We start from the raw sequence: 19,297 nt of genomic DNA, 5'->3' as shown, positions 1-19,297 counted from the left end.
GAGTTGGCAGGCGCGATAATTTGAGGTGTTTCATTTCCTTGCACTTCATCAGGCATAGCTCAGAAGGCCTATTGGAAAGGTTGGGCTCCCGAGTTGCCACGATGTCAGCCCTGCAAGCTAGGCCAGACTATAGAATGCCAGACCTATGAACTGTTTGATCTAATTAATTGTCGATGGGGATTCTCCGTCATCCAGGTCATGGTTAGTGCCCTCTGTGGGGGCACCTACCATCTGGAACGAGCTCCCCCAGAGATACGGAGGATCTGCGCACGTTTCGTTGTCCTCTCAAAACTTTTTTATTTCAGCAGGCTGGCCTGGCCTAACTCTCCCTTTAAAATTTTTTAAATCGTTTGATTTGTTTTATAAATTGGGTGTTTTAATCTGTGTTTCGGCCAAAATATTTAATAATTTTAAGGGACTTTTAATGTTTGTATTATCTGTATTTTATCTTGGCTGTTCACCGCCCTGAGTCCTCCGGGAGTAGGGCAATATAGAAATTTGATTGATTGATAGATAGATAGATAGATAGATAGATAGATAGATAGATAGATAGATAGATAGATAGATAAAATAAATAGGTTGTCCCCAAAGGTGCTTTTTTTCAAGAGGCAACTGGACTTTCTGGTTTTTCTTGGAAGACGTTTCCCTTCTCATATCCGAGAAGCTTCTTCAGCTCTGAAAAACGGAAGAAGCTTCTTGGATGAGAAGCGAAACGTCTTCAAAAGAAAAACCAGGAAGTCCAGTTGCCTCTTGAAAAAAAGCCCCTTTGGACGATCTAATTAATTAATCAGAATAGAATAGGAAGGGACTTTGGAGGTCTTCTAGTCCAGCCCCCTGCTCAAGCAGGAGACCCTGTACCATTTCAGACAAGTGGCTGTCCAGTCTCTTCTTAAAAACCTCCAGTGACGAAGCACCCACAACGTTTGAAGGCAAGCCCTTTCACCGGTTGATTGTCCTCGCCGTCAGGAAGTTTCTCCTTGATTCCAGGTTGCTTCCCTCCTTGATTAGTTTCCATCCATTGTTTCTCATCCCGCCTTCTGGAGCTTTGGAAAATCTGAAGGTTAATGGCCAGAAAGGAGCATCACCACCAAGGAACATAGCTGGTAGACCTGCCCCCAGAAGAGCTTCCAAATCCTTTCCTCTTAGCCACGTGCTGCTGCTTTCTCTTGCAGATGCCTCGGACATCTCCCAGGTTCCCGAGAGGCCCCCGAAACCTTTGCCTCGGAGAATAAACTCTGAACGGAAGCCGGGCAGCTGCCTGCAGGCCAGCGGAGCAGGACCAGTCCCCGTGGCCTCCCCGCAGCTCTCCTCCGAGATCGAGAACCTCATGAGCCAAGGTTACGCATATCAGGACATCCAAAAAGCCCTACTCATCGCCCACAACAACATTGACATGGCCAAGAATATTCTCCGGGAATTTGTCTCCGTTTCTTCCCCCACGCACGTGGCCACATAGCACCTTTCTCTCTCTCTCTCTCTCTCTCGGCCCTACCTGGAGCCCCCGTGCATTCGTCCACCTGCCCGGGCAGTCTCTTGCCCGCATCGGCCTGGAGTTGAGTAAAGGCTCCTGGAGGGATTCCCCTGCAAAGGCAGGCCTGCCTCTTGCCGAGATTCGGTCGTCAGGGTTTTTGTGCAAGTCCAGGTGTTTTCCGAGTGGCGTGAAAACGGAGCAGATAGGTGTGTGTCTTCAGACAGTCTTCATGTACCTCTTTGGGTTCTCCTCTCTTCGCCCGCCCATCCAACACTTCCCTCCCCCCACCCCCCTTGCACTTTTCTGATTGGAGAGAACAGACCCGCTAAAACTTTGGATACACCGGTCACCCGTTTCGCTTCCTTTGCCGTTAAGAATACGGGGAAGGGTTTGGTCAACTTGTCTCGTGCTGTGAATATCCAACCGGAGGCCAAGATGCTGAAGTTATCTCCCACCCACCCACCCACCCCATCCTTGGTGGTATGGGGTACTACACGCGGGGCCTCCTTGCTGCTGTATGTTTTGGCTCAGGCTTTCCGGACCCTCTGCTGTGGGATACAGATTCTTGATGAAGCCAGACGTTTCGACGCCTTCCTTTCCCCCTCCCACCCTCCTCTCTTCCCTTCCTCCCGTCACGTTCAGCGCTCTCCTTCGGAAGCCGGCCTCTTCCCGATGCTCTTCGCCACACACTGGATCCCGCGGCGTGGTAGACGCCGACGGCTCTCAATTGGATTGGGGAAGGTGTTTGAGCGGGAGGCTACCTTTGCAGCCTCCCAACCTTTTCTGCTTCGAAGTTCCCCGGGCTGGGTTGGGCCGCGGCAGCTGCCTCTTTGAATGTTCCTGATGTTACGGATGGTCCACAGAGCTGCCCACCTTAGCAGCCTCTTCCACATCCCCTCAACTCACCTGTAAAACTCTTAAATTAAAAAGTGAACCGCAAGCATGGTCCCTTAGACACTTAAAAAAGAGTGTATGTAGCACCCCTTGGAACCTCTTTACCTGCTCAGTAGTAAAAATGCAACCATGTTGGGGGTCGGGCATTTGTGGAACAGCATAAAAGACAAAACTCTTTTTTTTTTCCTTCTTTTTTTTCCCCCCCTGGCCTGTTATATCAGGAACAAAAGAAAGTGTGTTTGTTGGAAAGCCCGTTGTCCATAAAACCTTGACTTTTGTGACTCCCTGGCTTAAGCTTTTGACGTTACTTTTCCTGGGTACTCAGGGAAGAGATACGACGAAGCTGTTTTGGTTTTCTAGGGAAAAGTTAGCAAGCATCTCTCTCTCTCTCTCTCTCTCTCTCTCTCTCTCTCTCTCTCTCTCTCTCTCTCTCTCTCTCTCTCTCCCTCCCTCCCTCCCTCCCTCCCTCCCTCCCTCCCTCCCTCCCCCCTTCCCCTCCCCTCTTTTTCCTCTTTCCTCATCTGCTTCCCTAGTTTTCTGTGCCCACCTGCAGGGCAAGAGCATGTTACCCTGGCATGAAAGTGGACATCTTGAGGTCCCTTGCATGATCAGCTTCCGTGGTTTTTTTAAAAATAGCATTAATTCCTCCTCGCTAATTTAAGGACGCTTTCATCCTAAAGAGGCCGGAGAAGAGAGTTTGTGTGGAATAAACGTTTTCTAACTGGAGAGGTGTAAGGTCTTCTCTGGGTAGCAGAAGGCACTGACCAGATGGCCAAGACCTCCTGGGGGAGCTCCAAGCCCCCCCCCCCACTCTCCCCTTGGACGTTGGGTGAGGCCAGTCCAATCTTCCTGCCTGCAGGTGACTCCAGAGAAAATGGTTGATCTTAAGAGGACTCTGCGAAGGAGATGGTGATGGCACCTAGAAGCAGGGGAATTCTACAACCCCTACTGCAAGGAGAACTTAAGCCTGACTAGGTGGCTCAGTGGCTGAGCTTGTCGATCGGCAGTTCGGCGGTTCGAATCCCTAGTGCAGGTCTCTGTGAGCAAGGGGGTTTGGATTAGATGACCTCCAAGGTCCCTTCCAACACTTGTTACTATTACTTTATTTTTTTAAAGTTGCAGTGGCTTTGCTTCCTTCTCTCCCCCCCCCTTTTAAAAAGCAGTGGAACTCTCTTCCATTTCTCTCCAGGATGGTGGTTAAATCTGGGTCAGTTCAAGGAGTCAAGTTTTCTCGAGTTCTTCGCAAAACTGAAGCAGCTTTTGGTGTGATCCTGGGGGGGGGGTGGGGGGGATTGTTGTCGACACTCCTTGCTCGGAAGTGAGATCTTCGCGTTGGGTCAGCCCACGTCCTCACAAGGAGAGGCATTTTCTTTCCCGTGGGTGCCAGGCCATGGATTAGACGAGAGCAGAGCCAACGCCGCCATGCTGCGTAGCTGACCAGATTCCCCTGCGTGCGTTCCTTTTCCCGTCTTAAATTTCACAAGGACATTTTTTTTTTTTGGGGGGCAGGGGGGAAGTGTGTGTTTCTTTAGAAACCCCATGAATGTCACAATCCAGCAAGCAGTAGGGCAAAAAAATACTTCTTGGGATCGTGTTCCCTGCTGCTTTTACATTTGACTTTCATCCACCCACCTCCCTCCTTCCTTCCTCCTCCATCTCTTAATTTTGGGGGGGGGGGGAAATGTTGACTTATTTTACAGAAAGCCAAATGTATAGTGCCTTTTCAATAGGGAAAACGCTGTTCTCTCCAAGGATGAATCTGAAACTAGATTTGAAACTTGACTGCAGAGCCCCGGAGCTCCTCCTTGGGTGTATCATAGCTTGGCAGGAAGGAGCCAACGATTGGCCACCGACTAGCGTGAGCAAGTCACAACTAGCTCTCTTCTCTTAAAGCTTCTTCATTACTAACAACGAAAAGCCGGTGTTTCCTGCCCTAGGCTGTACCTGAAGGCCATGGAGTGCTGCTGGACCACTTTTTAACGTAGCTACGGGGACCTCAACTCTTCCATCACTGGTTTCCGTCGTGAAACGGTCTATCGGCCCGGAAGCAAAATCCAGTTGGCCTCCTTCAGGGTGTGTCCGGAACAGGAGCGTTCAACTTTGGCAACCACAAGACCTGTGGACTTCCAGTTCCTAGAATTGAATTCCCTAGCTGGCTGGGGGAATTCTGGGAGTTGAAGTCCACAAGACTTCCAAGTTGCCAAGGTTGGACATCCTTAACCCAGAACTTACCTCGGGCCAATTCGGGGGGCATTTTGTTGCCTTTGGCCAACTGAAGGGGGCAGAGATGGTGGACTAGCATTGCCTCTTGAGCACTGCGTTGGACGTTTCCATTCATTTCTTGCTTGCGTGTGTGTGTGTGGGTGTGGACAAGGAGTTTCCTGTGGATTAAATGTTCAGTGCCTGTTGGGTTCACAGTGGATCTCTTTCCTTAGAAGTGTCGCCTCCCTACGGCCTAAACATGCAGTCGCATTGAGGAAGATTATGTGTAGCTTGTAGCAAATTTTTGGAATTAATCATGGATGACATTGGATGGCGTTCCCATCCAGTGGTCAAGAGTTCCCGTGTTTTAGGACTAAAACTGCAATCCGGGGAGAGGTTACACTAAATTATAAATTATCTTTGTTGGGTAGGAAAGAGTGGTTAATAATAAGTAGCTTTATTTCTCCTGAAGGTTGAGAACCAATGTAATATTGGTGTTTAAAAAAAAAAAAAATCAGATTTTCACTGACTATTTTAAAAAAGTTATAATATCATTAATATAAAAAAAAAATATATTAGCAGTATTTAATCCTTTCAGACATGTAAAGAGTAAGAACAGAAGGTAAATATTCTTACAGAATAGCCGAGCTTTAAGATTCATTTGGGCTAAAGTCCTCGGTTTTTGTTTTTCGTTTTGCAGATGCATTGTTAATGTTTTAGAGGTTATACTAATGTTATTTATTTTTTATTTTTCATTCTGGTAAGGGTCCGACTGAAGAGCTTGGTGGGGAGGGGTGGGGGCCTTTAGGGAACTTCATGTGTGTCGATAAAAAAAAAAAGAGAAACAAAAGGAAAAGTTTTATTTTTAAATAAATTTCTTTGTTGTAGCACACGGCTTGTTTGATGTCAATGTCAATTCTTGTGATAGGGGACCCCTTGTACCAAGCTAAGTCATAGGGGCACCCCGATTTTATGGGGGGGGGTCTCCCAAAAAAGGGGGGGGTTATGGGGGGGTTTTCCAGAAGTTCCACATCAATGAAAATTAGACCCCTGGCTCTAGAGCAGGAGTCTCCAAACTTGTCAACTTGAAGACTTGTGGACTTCAACTCCCAGAATCCCTCAAGTCAGTCATACTGGCTTGGGGAACTCTGGGAGTTGAAGTCCATAAGTTTTGCTGGCTGGGGAATTCTGGGAGTTGAAATCCACGCACCTTAAAGTTCCTGTGGTTGAACAACTCTGTCTAGTCTTGGCTTGTGAATACAAAAGTCAAGCTTTTGTCCAGTGTGCATTGCTTGATAATGAGAGTGAGGCCCCCTTCCTCACGGACAGACACATGTGCCCCGAGAAGCCCCTTACTCGCTCCTCTTAGCACCGCTGATTTAAAAACAACCAAAATCACTCCCCGAGATTTCCCTTTTTCAATCACACAATGTACACAAGAGGCCATTCTTGACGACTTCTTTAGCTTCTTTATTTTTCATTTATATATATATACATATATATATATAAAACCCTGCAACTCAAGACACTCTTAAATTTACACACATGTCAACGAAAAATATATGTATATCTCCAACAAGAGCTTTCCATTCTGGCATCTCCTGACGTGCATGTAAACCGTGCACCAGCCCCTCACATTTTTGGGGGGTTAACCCTTTTTAACCATATGGGCGTATTTTCAAGCAAGGTATTTACTATATGGTAAGGTTGTCCAATCTTGGCAGTTCTTAAGACCCGTGGACCCTCAATTCCCAGAATGCCGGCCAAGGAATTCTGGGAGTTGGAAGTCCACAAGTCTTTAGCTGGACATCCCTGCTATATAGACGCTTTCCAGCCCAGCCTCAAAATTTCTGAAAGGTGAAAATAGGAAACAGCAGCCAGGAGATCCCGGGAGAAGAAGGAAGGAAGGAAGGAAGGAGAAAGAGAAAGGAAAAAGAGAGAGAGAGAAAGGAAGAAAGAAAGAAAAAGAAAGAAAGAAAAAAGCTTGAGTTGATTTCCACATAGGGATCTTGTCCATTCCAAGCAAAGATAAAGAAAAATAAAGAGAAAGGAAGAAAGAAAGAAAAGCTTGAGTTGATTTCCACATAGGGATCTTGTCCATTCCAAGCAAAGAGGAAGAAAAATAAAGAGGAAGAAAGAAAGAAAAGCTTGAGTTGATTTCCACATAGGGATCTTGTCCATTCCAAGCAAAGAGGAAGAAAAATAAAGAGGAAGAAAGAAAGAAAAGCTTGAGTTGATTTCCATGTAGGGATCTTGTCCATTCCAAGCAAGGAGAAATTCTGAGACATTCAAGACCATCTACACACCAGAGCATCTAAACCAGGAGTCCCCAAAATTGGCAGCTGTAAGATTTGTGGACTCCCAGAATTTTCTGCTATGCTGGCTGGAGAATTCTGGGAGTTGAAGTCCACAAGTCTTACAGCTGCCAAGTTTGAAGACCTCTGATCTAAACACATCATCTTCTGTGTTTGGTCTCTGGCAGTCGCAGCTGCCTATTCGTCTTCCTTCAAAGGTCTCAGCTGGACAGAAACCCAAGAATCCCGTCTCCAATTCCCATTTTTCTCTCGTTGCAGCCGAGGGAGAAGTGGGCACTGCCCAGCTGTCTTAGCAAAAAATACTGCAAGAGCTGCGGACTTGAGCAGGGATTTCTTTGAGGCTGGGGGGAATAGAGGGGACTAGCTGGAGATCTCTGATAAGAATATGCCACTGTACAGTTTGTACAAAAAAAATAATAATATTCCCTTATTCCGGCGTTTTTCAAACTTGGGGACTTTACGACGTGCGGGCTTCAACTTTCAGAGTTCTTAAAAAGTTGCCAAGTTTGAAAAGTATTGCCTTGTTCCTATCCTAAGTCAAGAACCATGGAAAGAACATTTCACTTATTCACCGAACAAATTCCCCAGCGAGCGTCCTTAAAACAAAAACTTTCAAATGTGCTTTTTCGTTTTTCACTTTTGAGACTCGACGTCTTCCGTTCAACTTCAGCCATTCTCCCATCTTTGACATGCTTTTTTTTTTTAAAAGAACGATTCGATTTACATCCTCAACTGGAAACAAAACCTCCTCTTTTACCCATTTATCCTGTGCTCCAGATTTACAAATTGGGCGTTAAAAAAAAGAACAGCGTAATAAGTTTTCATTCTCATCCGATGACTGGCTTTTTGGCCAGTACTTTTAAAATTGTGCCAACTTTAAACCTTTTGCTCCCTTCTTTTTCGCAAACCCGGAATGCAAACACTTAACAACATAACACGGAGAACAGCACAGGTCTGCCTCTTTAACACAAATGCTGTGAAGTTACAACGCCTCAAACCGCCTTTTCTTTTCCTTGTCGTCTTCTTTGAAAAAAAAAAATTATAATCACAACTTCCTTGAAAAGACAAGAGAAGGCAAGATTGCAGAATATCCCGTACTGGGTCCTTTCCGTGCGTTGTTGGTTTATTTGCGTGTCTGAATGACGGGATGTGGGGTGAATGTTTTAAGTGGGGTGGGGGGGCGTGGGGGGCAGGAGAAAAAAATTCGAAGAAATCGGCCGGCTTTTTCTTCAGTTCCTCAAATCGATGTATTTCTCTCCCTTTTGACAGCCAAGAGAGGAAGATCTTGCGTTAGGATCCAGGAAAAGCATGCCTTTTTATTTTATTATTTATTTTTTTTTTAAAAAAGAAAAATCCCGATTCACCCGTTTCTTAGGTGGCTAGCACAGGGGAGCAGTTGTGTGAACGAAAGCAAGTGAGAAGCTTCAAGGCAGGGCCCAAAACAACAACAACGACAACAACAACAAACAACCACATGCTGGATATTTTGGGGACTCTGGCGAACGACCCCGCTCTTCCTTCACTGGCAAGGAGAGGACAGAAGGTGCCAAGCCGGCTCTGGGTTCAAAAGAAGCAGTGAAGCTGCAGTCCGAGGGAGATGCTGAAGCGAGGCACGTCTGCGGGATGGGCTTAACCCGTTTCCTGATCTAACGTCAAACCTGCGTTTGCACCCTGTAGGGTAGAGAAACCATACCGCCTGGATTCCCACAGCACAGCCCTAAAAGAAACCCCCTCCCCACACCTCACGGTGGGCAAAAAAAAAAAGGCCAGCTTTTCAACCCGTCCTGTGAATACCCAGCCAGGGTGAAATGCCCCGACTGCAGAAAAGTAGGGGCTCTCTACATGGGGCTCCCCTTGAGGAGCACCCGGAGGCTCCAGCTGGTCCAGAACGCGGCCGCGCGGGTGGTTATGGGAGCGGCGTGGTGCTCCCATGTGATCCCCCCCTCCTGCGCGAGCTGCACTGGCTCCTGGTGGTCTTCCGGGTGCGCTTCAAGGTTTTGGTTACCACCTTTAGAGCGCTCCATGGCATCGGACCGGGGTATTTACAAGACCGCCTTCTGCTACCAACAGCCTCTCACTGACCAGTACCCTCCCATAGAGAGGGGCTTCTCAGGGTGCCGTCGGCCAAACAGTGTCGACTGGCGGCCCCCAGGGGGAGAGCCTTCTCTGTGGGGGCACCCGTCATCTGGAACGAGCTCCCCCCAGAGATACGGAGGATCCCGGACCTGCGCACGTTTCGTCGTGCTCTCAAAACTTTTTTATTTCAGAAGGCTGGCCTGGCCTAACTCTCCTCTTTTAAATTTTTAACTCGTTTGATTTTATAAATTGGGTGTTTTAATCTGTGTTTCGGCCAAAATATTTAACAATTTTAAGGGACTTTTAATATTTGTATTATCTGTATTTTATCTTGGCTGTTCACTGCCCTGAGTCCTCCGGGAGTAGGGCGGTATAGAAATTTGATTAATAAATAAATAAATAATAAATAAATTTTGTGATCGCAAAGCAAAAGATCCTGCCTGCAGAGTCGGCGTCTATTGAGAGATGCTGATGGGACCGTCGGGAAAAACACTGCACCCCCCACCCCCAATGAGAGATTGAGCGAGAATAAATAATGCTCAACCTGGGTGACTTTTTAAGACATGTGAGCTTCCAGCTCCCAGAATTCCCTGGCTAAGCATGATAGAATCGGGGAATTCTGGGAGTTGAAATCCACACGCTTTACAAGTTGTCGAAAGATTGACAAACCCTGGGCTTGACGCTGACGGAGAAAAGTGCTTCGCGCTCTATAGGTCGGTGTCGGCGAACCTTTTCGGTGCCAGGTGCCGAAACGGGAGCTCGCGTGCATGCACACACATGCCAGAAACCAAGCTGCCCTGTGTGCATGCACGTGCTGGGAAGATGATCGGGTTTCCGGTGCGTGTATGCACCCCAGCCACCTGGTTTTCCGGTTTTTCGCACGCATGGACACACGAACACTAGCTGGCTGGTGCGCATGTGTGTACTGGAAACCGGAAGATCATCTTCCCAGCACATGCACGCGCACCAGGCAGCTACCTTTTTGGTTTCCGGCATGTGCGTGCATGCACACATGTGCACTAGGCGGCTGCTCTTCTGGTTTCCAGCGCTCCCATCCGTGTGAAGATTAGCTGGCCGGTGCACCGGAACCCGGAAGAGCCAACGGGCGACGGCTCGCGTACCCGGAGAGATGGCTCTGCATGCTACTTCTGGCACGCGCGCCGTAAGTTCGCCATCACTGCTATAAGTGATTTTGAACTTAACCATTCGTTTAGCCTCTCTTCGGAGTTGCAGTCGTGCTGAAGCAAGTGACTTCCAACCAGTTTTTGCACTCACAACCATCACAGCTGTGATTAAAATTCAGGCACGGCGATCGGCATCTATTTACACCAGTCGCAACGTCCTGGGGTCATGCGATGACCATTTGCGACCTTCCCAGCTGGCTCCCAACACGCAAAGCCAAGGGGGGAAGCCAGGTTCGCTTAATGACTCCATGATCCATTTAACCACTGCAATGATTTGCTTAAAAACAGTGGCCAAAACGGTCCCGAAATTGGGACGTTAACTGCCTTGCTTAAGCAATGGACATTTTGGTTCCAATTGTGGTCATACGTTGAGGACTACTTTATGTATTAAATTGACCAGTAGCACCCAAGCCTCCATGCAACTAAAGTGAGCTGCAATGGAAAAATGAGGTGTTTGGGTCTCGAATAAATGGGGCAAGATTGTACCTTGATGGGTATTGTCATTTTATTGGGTTAGGAATATTGATGGCGGATGGTTTTAATGTTCTTTTAATGCTGTAAGCTGCCCAGAGTCGCTTTGTAGTGAGACGGGCGGCAAATAAATTTAATAGTAAATAAATTAAGTCGACATCCAAAGGCCACCGATTTGGCCGAGGACGAGAAAAGGGGGTCCCGTCCATTAAGAAGGAACTGTTTGCTGACAACCCATCTGCGCCCCGAAGGGGGCCACCGGCCTGGAGGAAGGATGGATGAAAGTTGGGCCCTCCCAGGATATACAAAAGATGGACACTGCAGGAAAGCAACCCCCCCCTCCCACCCTTCCAGCTGCAGGAGCTGCCTACCTGGTCACCTGGCGATCTCTTCTCACCGTTGGCACCCTGCAGAAGACCTGCCTCTTCGGGAAGTTTATCTGATTTTACTTCAACTACAATCTCGTCTTTATGTGCTTCGGGCCTCGTGCTGAAGAGGAGGAGGAAGGGAGGAGTGTGACAGTGTTGAGACAGATCCAAATGGGGCTCTGGGAAAGGGGGGGTTGCAAGGGGAGGGGCGCATGCTGCAGGTCAGAGTGGAAGGGGAACTCTTTGTCTCTGCTCCCCGTTTCTTCCGTGAGGGAGCAGAGCTGCTTAACGCAGGTGAAAAGATCCGCAAGGAGCACTTTTGCTCAATTGGGTTATGTAGAGGCCTGTGGGAACGGCCTTGGGAGATGGAAGAAGGAAGAATTGCAGACTAAACAACTATTCTGCGAAAGGTATCTCGGTCCACAGATGGAGAAACAGGCGGGAAGCATTTCAGAAGGACCCTCTCTAGTTATGGGGGAAAGTAAAATTATAGGAGAGGGAAAGCGCTTTCAGACTTGCAAGATTTTCAAGGTTGACTCCGCCTTCCATCTTTCTAGGGTCGATAAAATGAGGACCCCAGATTGTTGGGGGCAATAGGCTGACTGTGTAAACCGCTTAGAGAAGGCTGTAAAGCACTGTGAAGCGGTATGTAAGGGCTATTGCTATTCTGTTGCAGTAACCTTACAATAAAGGTTGTACACACGATTGGTGCTTCTTGTCTGGACCACTCTGAAGGGCTATCGTCAGTTTTGTAAGTCTGAAAGTATTCCTCTACTTTCCTTTTCCCCCTCTGGTTGATGCTTCCCACGCTTCTCACTTTGGGACGAGAGTTGTGTAAGCTGTGACTTTCCCTCCTGTGCCAAGGCCATCCCCACAGTCCATTAGGGATTAAGGGGAAGATGAAGGTTCCCGATTGCTGCTTTGGGGCTGGGGGTGACAAGGGGAGCAGAAGCCGATCAAGTCACCCACCCACCCGCTTTTCCCTGCATTCAGAAGCCGGCCGTTGCTGGGTGCGATGAGATTGGGAAGCGTGTGGACTCGGATGGAGGGGCAAAGGGGGATTTTCCCAAGAAACGCGCCCGACTTACATTTCTTGTTTGCCAGAGCGCCCGCAAGCCAGCTTGCCCTTCTTGTGCAGGAAGTAAAGGACGGCCCCCAGGACGGCGAACAGCAGCAGGCAGACGATGACTGCTACGATGATCACCCCTTTGCTCTCCTGCGTTATGGTCTCTGGCAAGAAAAAGAGGCGGAGATGGAACGGAACGGATGCTCTTGGGGTTCCGCGCGACGCAGAAACTAGGGGCAGCATTCGGGAAAGGAGCCCTGCTGAGGTCTCCTGCGCCAGATCCAGGTTGGGAGGCACTCGGCAGAAAGAAAAGCCGTATCAGATGTCCCAGGAGGCGCTCAAGAACCTCTCCAAAATGGGCAGCCGGATGGGATTCTTGCCAGTGACACTGCATGAAAGTTGTGTCAATTGCAACCCTGGCGTGGATTGACTTCAGTCGTGTCACGAAGGGCTCAGGCTTTGTGTCTAGAGCACGGGGTCCCACTACTGAGTTAGGCTTAGTGGAACTTCATTCACAAGTGCAAGTCCCTGCCGCTCGTGTGAGCGGAGCTTCGCATGCGAGTACAAGTCACCCTTCACTTGCGCACGAAGCTCCATTCACGTGAGTGGAGGGTATACGCGTGTGCCGCTCGCACAAATGGAGCTGTGCCTGTCACTCATGCCCCTTCTGGCCAGGCTGCCACCTGGAAAGGTTGTGGACCGCTGGTGTAGAGTACAGAAAGTCTTCAACTTTTTACTAGTCATTTAACAATCATTCAAAGTTATGTCAGACCCTCCCGGGGGTACTTATGTCCTAGTTCCAATGTTCCGACAGCTGCCCTACCTCGTCCTGTGACCGCATGTTGGTCGCAAGGCAACTAGCCTGCGTCTATAGCTGTTTGCAGCATCCCCCAGTTGTGCAACTGTGTCTTAACGATGGAACCAGCACTGGTTTCCGGTCTTTGGCAGAACCGGCCCACGGCAAGCTACTGGTTCGCTTAACAACCGTTGCATCTGCTTAGTGACTTTACAACCATGGTGTTTGCCTAGTGACCACCTCAAAAAAAGTCACAAAATCGAGTTAGTCACCTGCATGGCCTCTTTTTACAACTGGCGTGACTTTTGACCTTGATCGGCAGGCTCCATTACGGTCGTAGGTCAAGGATTTCCTGCGACGTATTTCAACCTCGACAACTTTTTAAGATATGCGGACTTCAACTCCCAGAATTCCCCGGCCGGCATGCAAAATTCTGCATGAAAGCCTCTTTTGTGAGTTACAAACGGGACATCTGCAGGGAAGGTGCCCCCAAAGCCAAAATGGAGTTGAAGTTCCTGCTACATTTTTTTTTTTTGATGGTGGCTAACAGAGAAAGGGGACGTAGTGGCTCAGTGGCTAAGACACTGAGCTTGTCGATCGAAAGGTCGGCAGTTCAGCAGTTCGAATCCCTAGTGCTGCGTAACGGGGTGAGCTCCCATGACTTGTCCCAGCTTTTATCAACCTAGCAGTTCGAAAGCACGTAAAAAATGCAAGTAGAAAAACAGGGACCACCTTTGGTGGGAAGGCAACAGCGTTCCATGCGCCTTTGGCATTGAGTCACGCCGGCCACATGACCACGGAGACGTCTTCGGACAGCGCTGGCTCTTTGGCTTTGAAACGGAGATGAGCACCGCCCCCTGGAGTCAGGAACGACTAACACACATGTGCAGGGAAACTTTTAACTTAACAGAGAAGCACTTACCCGTTTTGTCAGGATGCTCTTTGGTTTTCAGCCCTTAAAAGGAAGAAGAGACACGTTGAGTAAACTCATTGAGCCATCAACACCTCCAGAGAGCCCCCGTTTGCAAACCCCTTCAACCTTGTTTACTTTTAGTTTCTTTTCTGCTTCGGCAGACGAGCTCAAGCCGGTGTATTTCGTCTGCTGATGTTGCAACCTCATGTATGAACTCAGAGACATGAGTTCATTCGGGAAACTGCCTTTTCGCTAGATTGATTCGGGAAGCAGAGGTTGCAAACTTTTGGTGGAATAATGCAAAACGTGGGATTGGAGGGAAAAAAAGAAACAACGAGGAACAAATCTTGGGCTGAACAGTGTATCCTGATCCTTGCCCTTTCCCGGATCTCGAAATTTTGCGAGTTCATGCAAGACTCTGACCATTTTTTGAAACTGAATTTTATTTTGGAAAGCCGGAGATGCTTCTGGCAGTCTGTGCATGCTCTAGAACAGGAGTGTCCAACCTTGACAACTTTTATGTGTCAAGTTTCCGAAAGATGCCCTAATTAATTCATGAACCATGATCCAAACTTCAAAGGAAATATAGTCATTTATTAGGAGCAACATTCCAGCAATACTCGGATGCAGTTAGGACTGATCCCACGTAGATTTACGTTCCCCTATGACCCTGTCTCTCCCCTCCTCTCTGGCCATGTCATAAATCACATTCTCCAATTAACCACTTTGGCTGGCTGTGAAACCTAACACCCTCCTTCTGATTGCGGTCAGAAAGAATGTATGGAATTCACTTCAGTTCTCCCTCCCTCCTGCTCATGGCAACTTGAAAGCTTTGCAAGTTGACATTATGACTTGTGGATTTCAACCAGTGGTGAAATCTGGCTGGATCTATCCGGCTCGTGCGAACCGGTAGCGCCGATGGCAGGAGGCTCTGCCCACCCGCCGGGACGTCATTACGTCCCATTTTTGACCCTCTGCGCATTTGCAGAAGAGGCGCATTTGCATAGCGTACCCACACTCCCGTTCCCGAACCAGTAGCGAAGGTAAGGTGGATTTCACTGCTGACTTCAACTCCCAGAACTCCCCAGCCAGAATGTATTATGACAGGTGGGTCCAATCTTGACAATTTTTAAGGCCTGTGGACTTCAACTCCATCTGGGGAATTCTGGGAGTTGAAGTCCACAGGCCTTAAAGTTGCCAAGATTGGACACCCTTGCTCTAGAACCCGAGTTCCCTACAAGCTGATTGGCAAACAGTGCAAATGATTTTTCTCACAGAGGGGAGAGTCAAAGGGGAGATGTGGGAAACCACTTACAGAGTGGGAAGTGCTGGTTTTCCGACCCCAACTCATTTTCACCAGTGCAGTTGAGACCCGATTTAAGGATTTCCTTGGTGACCAGCACGGAGAGAGTGCTATTGTAGTGGTTTTTCCGTCTGGATGTATGTACCTTTAAAAAAAGAAAAAGATGGCACAGTTCCTATTTTGTTGAGAGGAATTCAACAGTGGGTGAGGTGATGGTTATTATTTTTTAAATAGGAAATATTTAAAAATAGGAAAAAGACAAGAAATGATGACCAGCAGTCCCAGGAGGTAATCTAGGAGGACCCAGATTGTTGGAGGCAATAGGCTGATTCTGTAAATTGCTTAGGGCTGTAAAAAGCACTATGAAGCGGTATATAAATCTAAGTGCTATTGCTATTTACCGTGGCGTTGCTTGTACTCCAGGAGATGTTCATCCGAGGCACTGAGTAGAAGCTGCAAGTCAGATCCACCACCTCCCCTTCCCGCACGCCTAGATTCTGCTCCAGATGCACCTTCTGGGGCTTTGCTGCGAGGGGAGAAAGGGGAGATGTTGGGCACTGCCTGATGGTCTCAGGAGTGCTCAAGAGAGAAGAGGGTGAGGCCTACCAGGTGCCCCACCGTGCCTACCTCGAACAGCAATAAAAATGTGTCGGGAGCGCACCCAACCGGGGAAGTCTGGCATTGTCACCACACAGGTGTAATTGCCCATTTTCTCATAGGTGATGAAAGTCAAATTCAGGACCGCACCGTCTGCAATGAGCTTCCCTTTCTAGAATGTAAAAAAAATAATAATAAAATAAATCACCCTGTGGTCCCCTCTCCTTAGCATTTTTAGCTCCATCCCTCCTGAGAATTTTTTCTCTCTTTTTCTCTCCTTTTCCAACCCACCACCACCTCCCGTCTTCCACAAAATGCACCTATCTTTCACCCCCATGATTGCCAACTACGGCCCACCCTTCTCCCGAAGTTGCCTACCCACCCCTCTGGGCAACACCATCACCAAAAGTACCTTCTGCCACTGGAATTTCAAAGGTCCGGATCCTGTGGTGGAGCAGGTCAAGACCAGGTCTTCTCCTTCTGCTGGTTGCTGGGGTCCGGCTGGGAAGATGGTGGGCACGTCGAGGTCTGGAGGAGAGAAACAGGCTTAACCCCCAGACTAACTTTAATTAGAATTTTAAAAAAAAAGACTTTTCAAATCCTCTCATTACAGCCTACAATAACCTTGGAACCCCATGAGTGTATCTCTGGGTGAAGGAAGGGGGCACAATTTGGAATTGAAACTGGAAGTTCCTAGCTTTGTCCCCGTGTCCTATGAAATCAGAAACGAGCACCAGGAGAGCTACTCACAGTTGACCATCAGATCCACCGAAGCGATTAGTTCCTCAAGGGTGTGCAAATCCAGAGCTTTGCACCAGTAGAGACCACTGTCGTTTCTCATGACGCTGGGAAATAACATCTTCCCGTCTGGGGATGAGTACTGCGAGTCCTGTTTGAGGTGAGAGAGGGGTGTTAGGGAACTAGGAAGGAGACCCCACCTCCCACCTCGCAGCATTCTGGTTTTTAACTTCATTAAATTCTGTTTATTGAATACTTAATGCTTTACTGTTTGTAGCTCTCTTTTTATGACATTTTTAAGCCACCCAGAGTCACTTGAGAGGTGGACAGCATATAAATTTAATAAATCTATCTACCTACCTATCTCTCTCATCTCAATATCCATCCATCTATATTCTATCTATCTATATTCTACCTACCTACCTACCTCTTTCATCTATTACCTCTCATCTCAATCTGTCTGTCTGTCTGTCTGTCTATCTGTCTATCTATCTATCTCTATCTATCTATCTATCTTCTACCTACCTACCTATCTCTAACATCTATCCTCTCATCTCAATCTGTCTATGTATTATCTATTTATCTATTTATCTATCTATTCATCCATCCATCCATCCATCCACCTACCTACCTACCTACCTACCTACCTACCTACCTACCTACCTACCTACCTACCTACCTCTATCTACCCTGTTTCCCCGAAAATAAGACACCCCTGAAAATATTTAAATGCAGAGCTGGAAATCAGACAAGATGGCAAGAGGAGCCCAATCTTGCTCCACACACCCCAAAATAATAAGACCTGCCCGAAAATAAGGCCAAGCACTTATTTCAGGGTTCAAAAAAATATAAGACAGGGTCTTATTTTCAGGGAAACTATCTATCTATCTATCTATCTATCTATCTATCTATCTATCTATCTATCTATCTATCTCTCTCTCTATCTCTCATCTATCACCTCTCTCATCTCAATCTGTCTATGTATCTCTCTCTCTCTCTCTCTTTCCCTCCCTCCTTCCCGCTCTCTCTCATATGGCACATTCACACCACATACAAAATAGGAAACATAAAACCTAAAATATTATAAACGTATGTCTAGATTGCAGATACAATTTTTTCCCCCTTCATTTTTTCACAGCCAGAAAATCAGCATGTTTTTGGCATGCTGGATCTATGTTGGATCATTTGTTTTTTGACCTCGCAGTCACATTTGGGTGGTGGTATTTCGCCCCACTTACAGAGCGTGTCTGAACATCTACCCTGGCCAGATATAATAAGTAAATAAATAAAAGAGAGAGAGAGAGAGAGAGGGAGGGAGAGAGAGGAAGAGAGAGAGAGAGAGAGAGAGAAAAGGAAATAGTACAGGTAGGTGTCCATGAAAAAGTTTCCAAGATCCAGTTCCACCAGGAGTTGGTAAGCCATTCAACAGGGAGTGTCTGGCATGTATAAGCAGCTCCTTCAGGCTGGGAAGGCTGCATTCATACAATCTTAACCTGGTTTGCTTATGGTTAGTCATTCCATGGTTTAGCAAGATATATGGGGAAGTCGGAATGGGGACAAGAGGCTCACCTCCGTCTTAAATAAAGTATATTCAGGAGGTGGATTCCCATCCCCTTCACAGACCAAAGTCGCGTTGTCTCCTTCCTTCAACTCTTGGTTCGGTTGGTCCAGGGTGAAACTCAGGTTCTGGGTGGCATCTACAAAAGAAGCAGAGCAAAAGCATTCCTCTTCTGCGATAAGCTGCTGTGAATTATGGGGTTTCAAGTCCACCACGTCTTCATCCGCAAGGCCGGAAATGCAGAGTTTAGTTAAAATATTCAGATTTCCCCAACGAGTTTTCATTCCGCACCCCAAATCTGCTCCTATGATTTATTTAAGGTGCCACCACCGAATGGCCCCTGGGAAACGTTTCAGGTAAAACTTTTAAAAGAATCTTGAATTTTACATGCAGTGGAAACTGTCTTGGGAAAATCATTACCTTGAAAATTGGGGAGAAATAAATCGATATACAAGTATTTCTTTTCATTGTGTTTTGACACACACGTGTGTGTGTCTGTGTGGTGTATCTGTGTAAATAAATATAATCAATATTGATTGGTTTTCATACACATATCTGTGTGTCTGCATATGAAAAAAATCAATTTATCTCTAATACAGCAGGTGGCAGCACTGGCTCGCATTTATAACTAGTTGCAACGGGATTTTTTTTGGTGGTTATTTATTTATTTATTTATTTATTTAAATTTGATCATGTGATCACAATTTGTGGGAGGAGGGGTTTTTTTTTTTTTTTTTTGCCAGTTTCTGATACCGTGGGGGAACCTGGATTCGCACTCATGGCCATGGGGACTGGATGTATAATCGCATGACTCGACTTACAAGTGGGTAGACTCAACTTAGGAACTGTGATAAATACCATCATCCCATCGGGTCCAAAGACCTGGTGACTCGGCTTACGCCCAACATGACGTGTGACTGACATTCCGGTCCCTATTGTAGTCGTAAGTTGAGGACTACCTACATCAATTCCCAGTGTAATCAACTGCAGTCTCCTATGAAGCCGACCAGAGGTTGTATTCGGTAGCGGGAAATCACAGGTGTTCTTCCCTCCCACCCCGGCTCTATGCCATCCTATTTAAGTAAGTTTTTGAGGCTGGGCACACATGCGAAAGGCGCGTGCCAGTGGTGAAATGTAAAATTTGTTACTACCAGTTCTGTGGGCGTGGCTTGGTGGCAAGGTAATGTGACTGGATGGGCGTGGCCAATTTTTTTTTTACCTTTAAAACCATTTTTTCTACAAGCTCTTTGCTGAAGAGGTTGTAGAAAAAATGCTTTTAAAAGCCTCTGACGATCCCAGCTGAGTTGCCTGATTGGCAGAGACTTTTTTTCTTTTAAAAGCCTCT

The 19,297-nt window shown here is 47.2% G+C and overlaps 2 protein-coding genes across 3 annotated transcripts in view; one reads left to right on the top strand and one right to left on the bottom strand.

Annotated features, from left to right (window-relative positions):
• CBL (Cbl proto-oncogene) overlaps positions 1-1,607 on the top strand; it is a 36,652-nt gene extending 35,045 nt beyond the window's left edge. The window contains exon 16 of the mRNA XM_034425298.3: positions 1,173-1,607. Within this exon, the coding sequence (XP_034281189.3) occupies positions 1,173-1,456 (284 nt within the window). The 3' untranslated portion in view covers positions 1,457-1,607. The remainder of the gene's footprint in view (positions 1-1,172) is intronic.
• A 4,406-nt stretch (positions 1,608-6,013) lies between these two features.
• The window catches only part of MCAM (melanoma cell adhesion molecule), a 37,294-nt gene continuing 24,010 nt past the window's right edge, over positions 6,014-19,297 (bottom strand). The window contains exons 7-16 of one of the 2 annotated variants that reach the window (XM_034425299.3): positions 17,964-18,091; positions 16,407-16,545; positions 16,069-16,184; positions 15,687-15,828; positions 15,461-15,585; positions 15,072-15,204; positions 13,766-13,798; positions 12,070-12,211; positions 10,985-11,102; positions 6,014-8,553 (exon numbers count right to left, since the gene is read on the bottom strand). In XM_034425299.3, the coding sequence (XP_034281190.2) occupies positions 8,512-8,553; positions 10,985-11,102; positions 12,070-12,211; positions 13,766-13,798; positions 15,072-15,204; positions 15,461-15,585; positions 15,687-15,828; positions 16,069-16,184; positions 16,407-16,545; positions 17,964-18,091 (1,118 nt within the window). In that variant the 3' untranslated portion in view covers positions 6,014-8,511. The remainder of the gene's footprint in view (positions 8,554-10,984; positions 11,103-12,069; positions 12,212-13,765; positions 13,799-15,071; positions 15,205-15,460; positions 15,586-15,686; positions 15,829-16,068; positions 16,185-16,406; positions 16,546-17,963; positions 18,092-19,297) is intronic. The other variant, XM_034425300.3, reaches the window with a different exon arrangement.

Source organism: Pantherophis guttatus, chromosome 9, assembly GCF_059756535.1.
Source record: "Pantherophis guttatus breed Tessera chromosome 9, ASM5975653v1, whole genome shotgun sequence".
NCBI classification, from domain to species: Eukaryota; Metazoa; Chordata; class Lepidosauria; order Squamata; family Colubridae; genus Pantherophis; species Pantherophis guttatus.
This window is presented reverse-complemented; position numbering and strand designations above follow the sequence as displayed.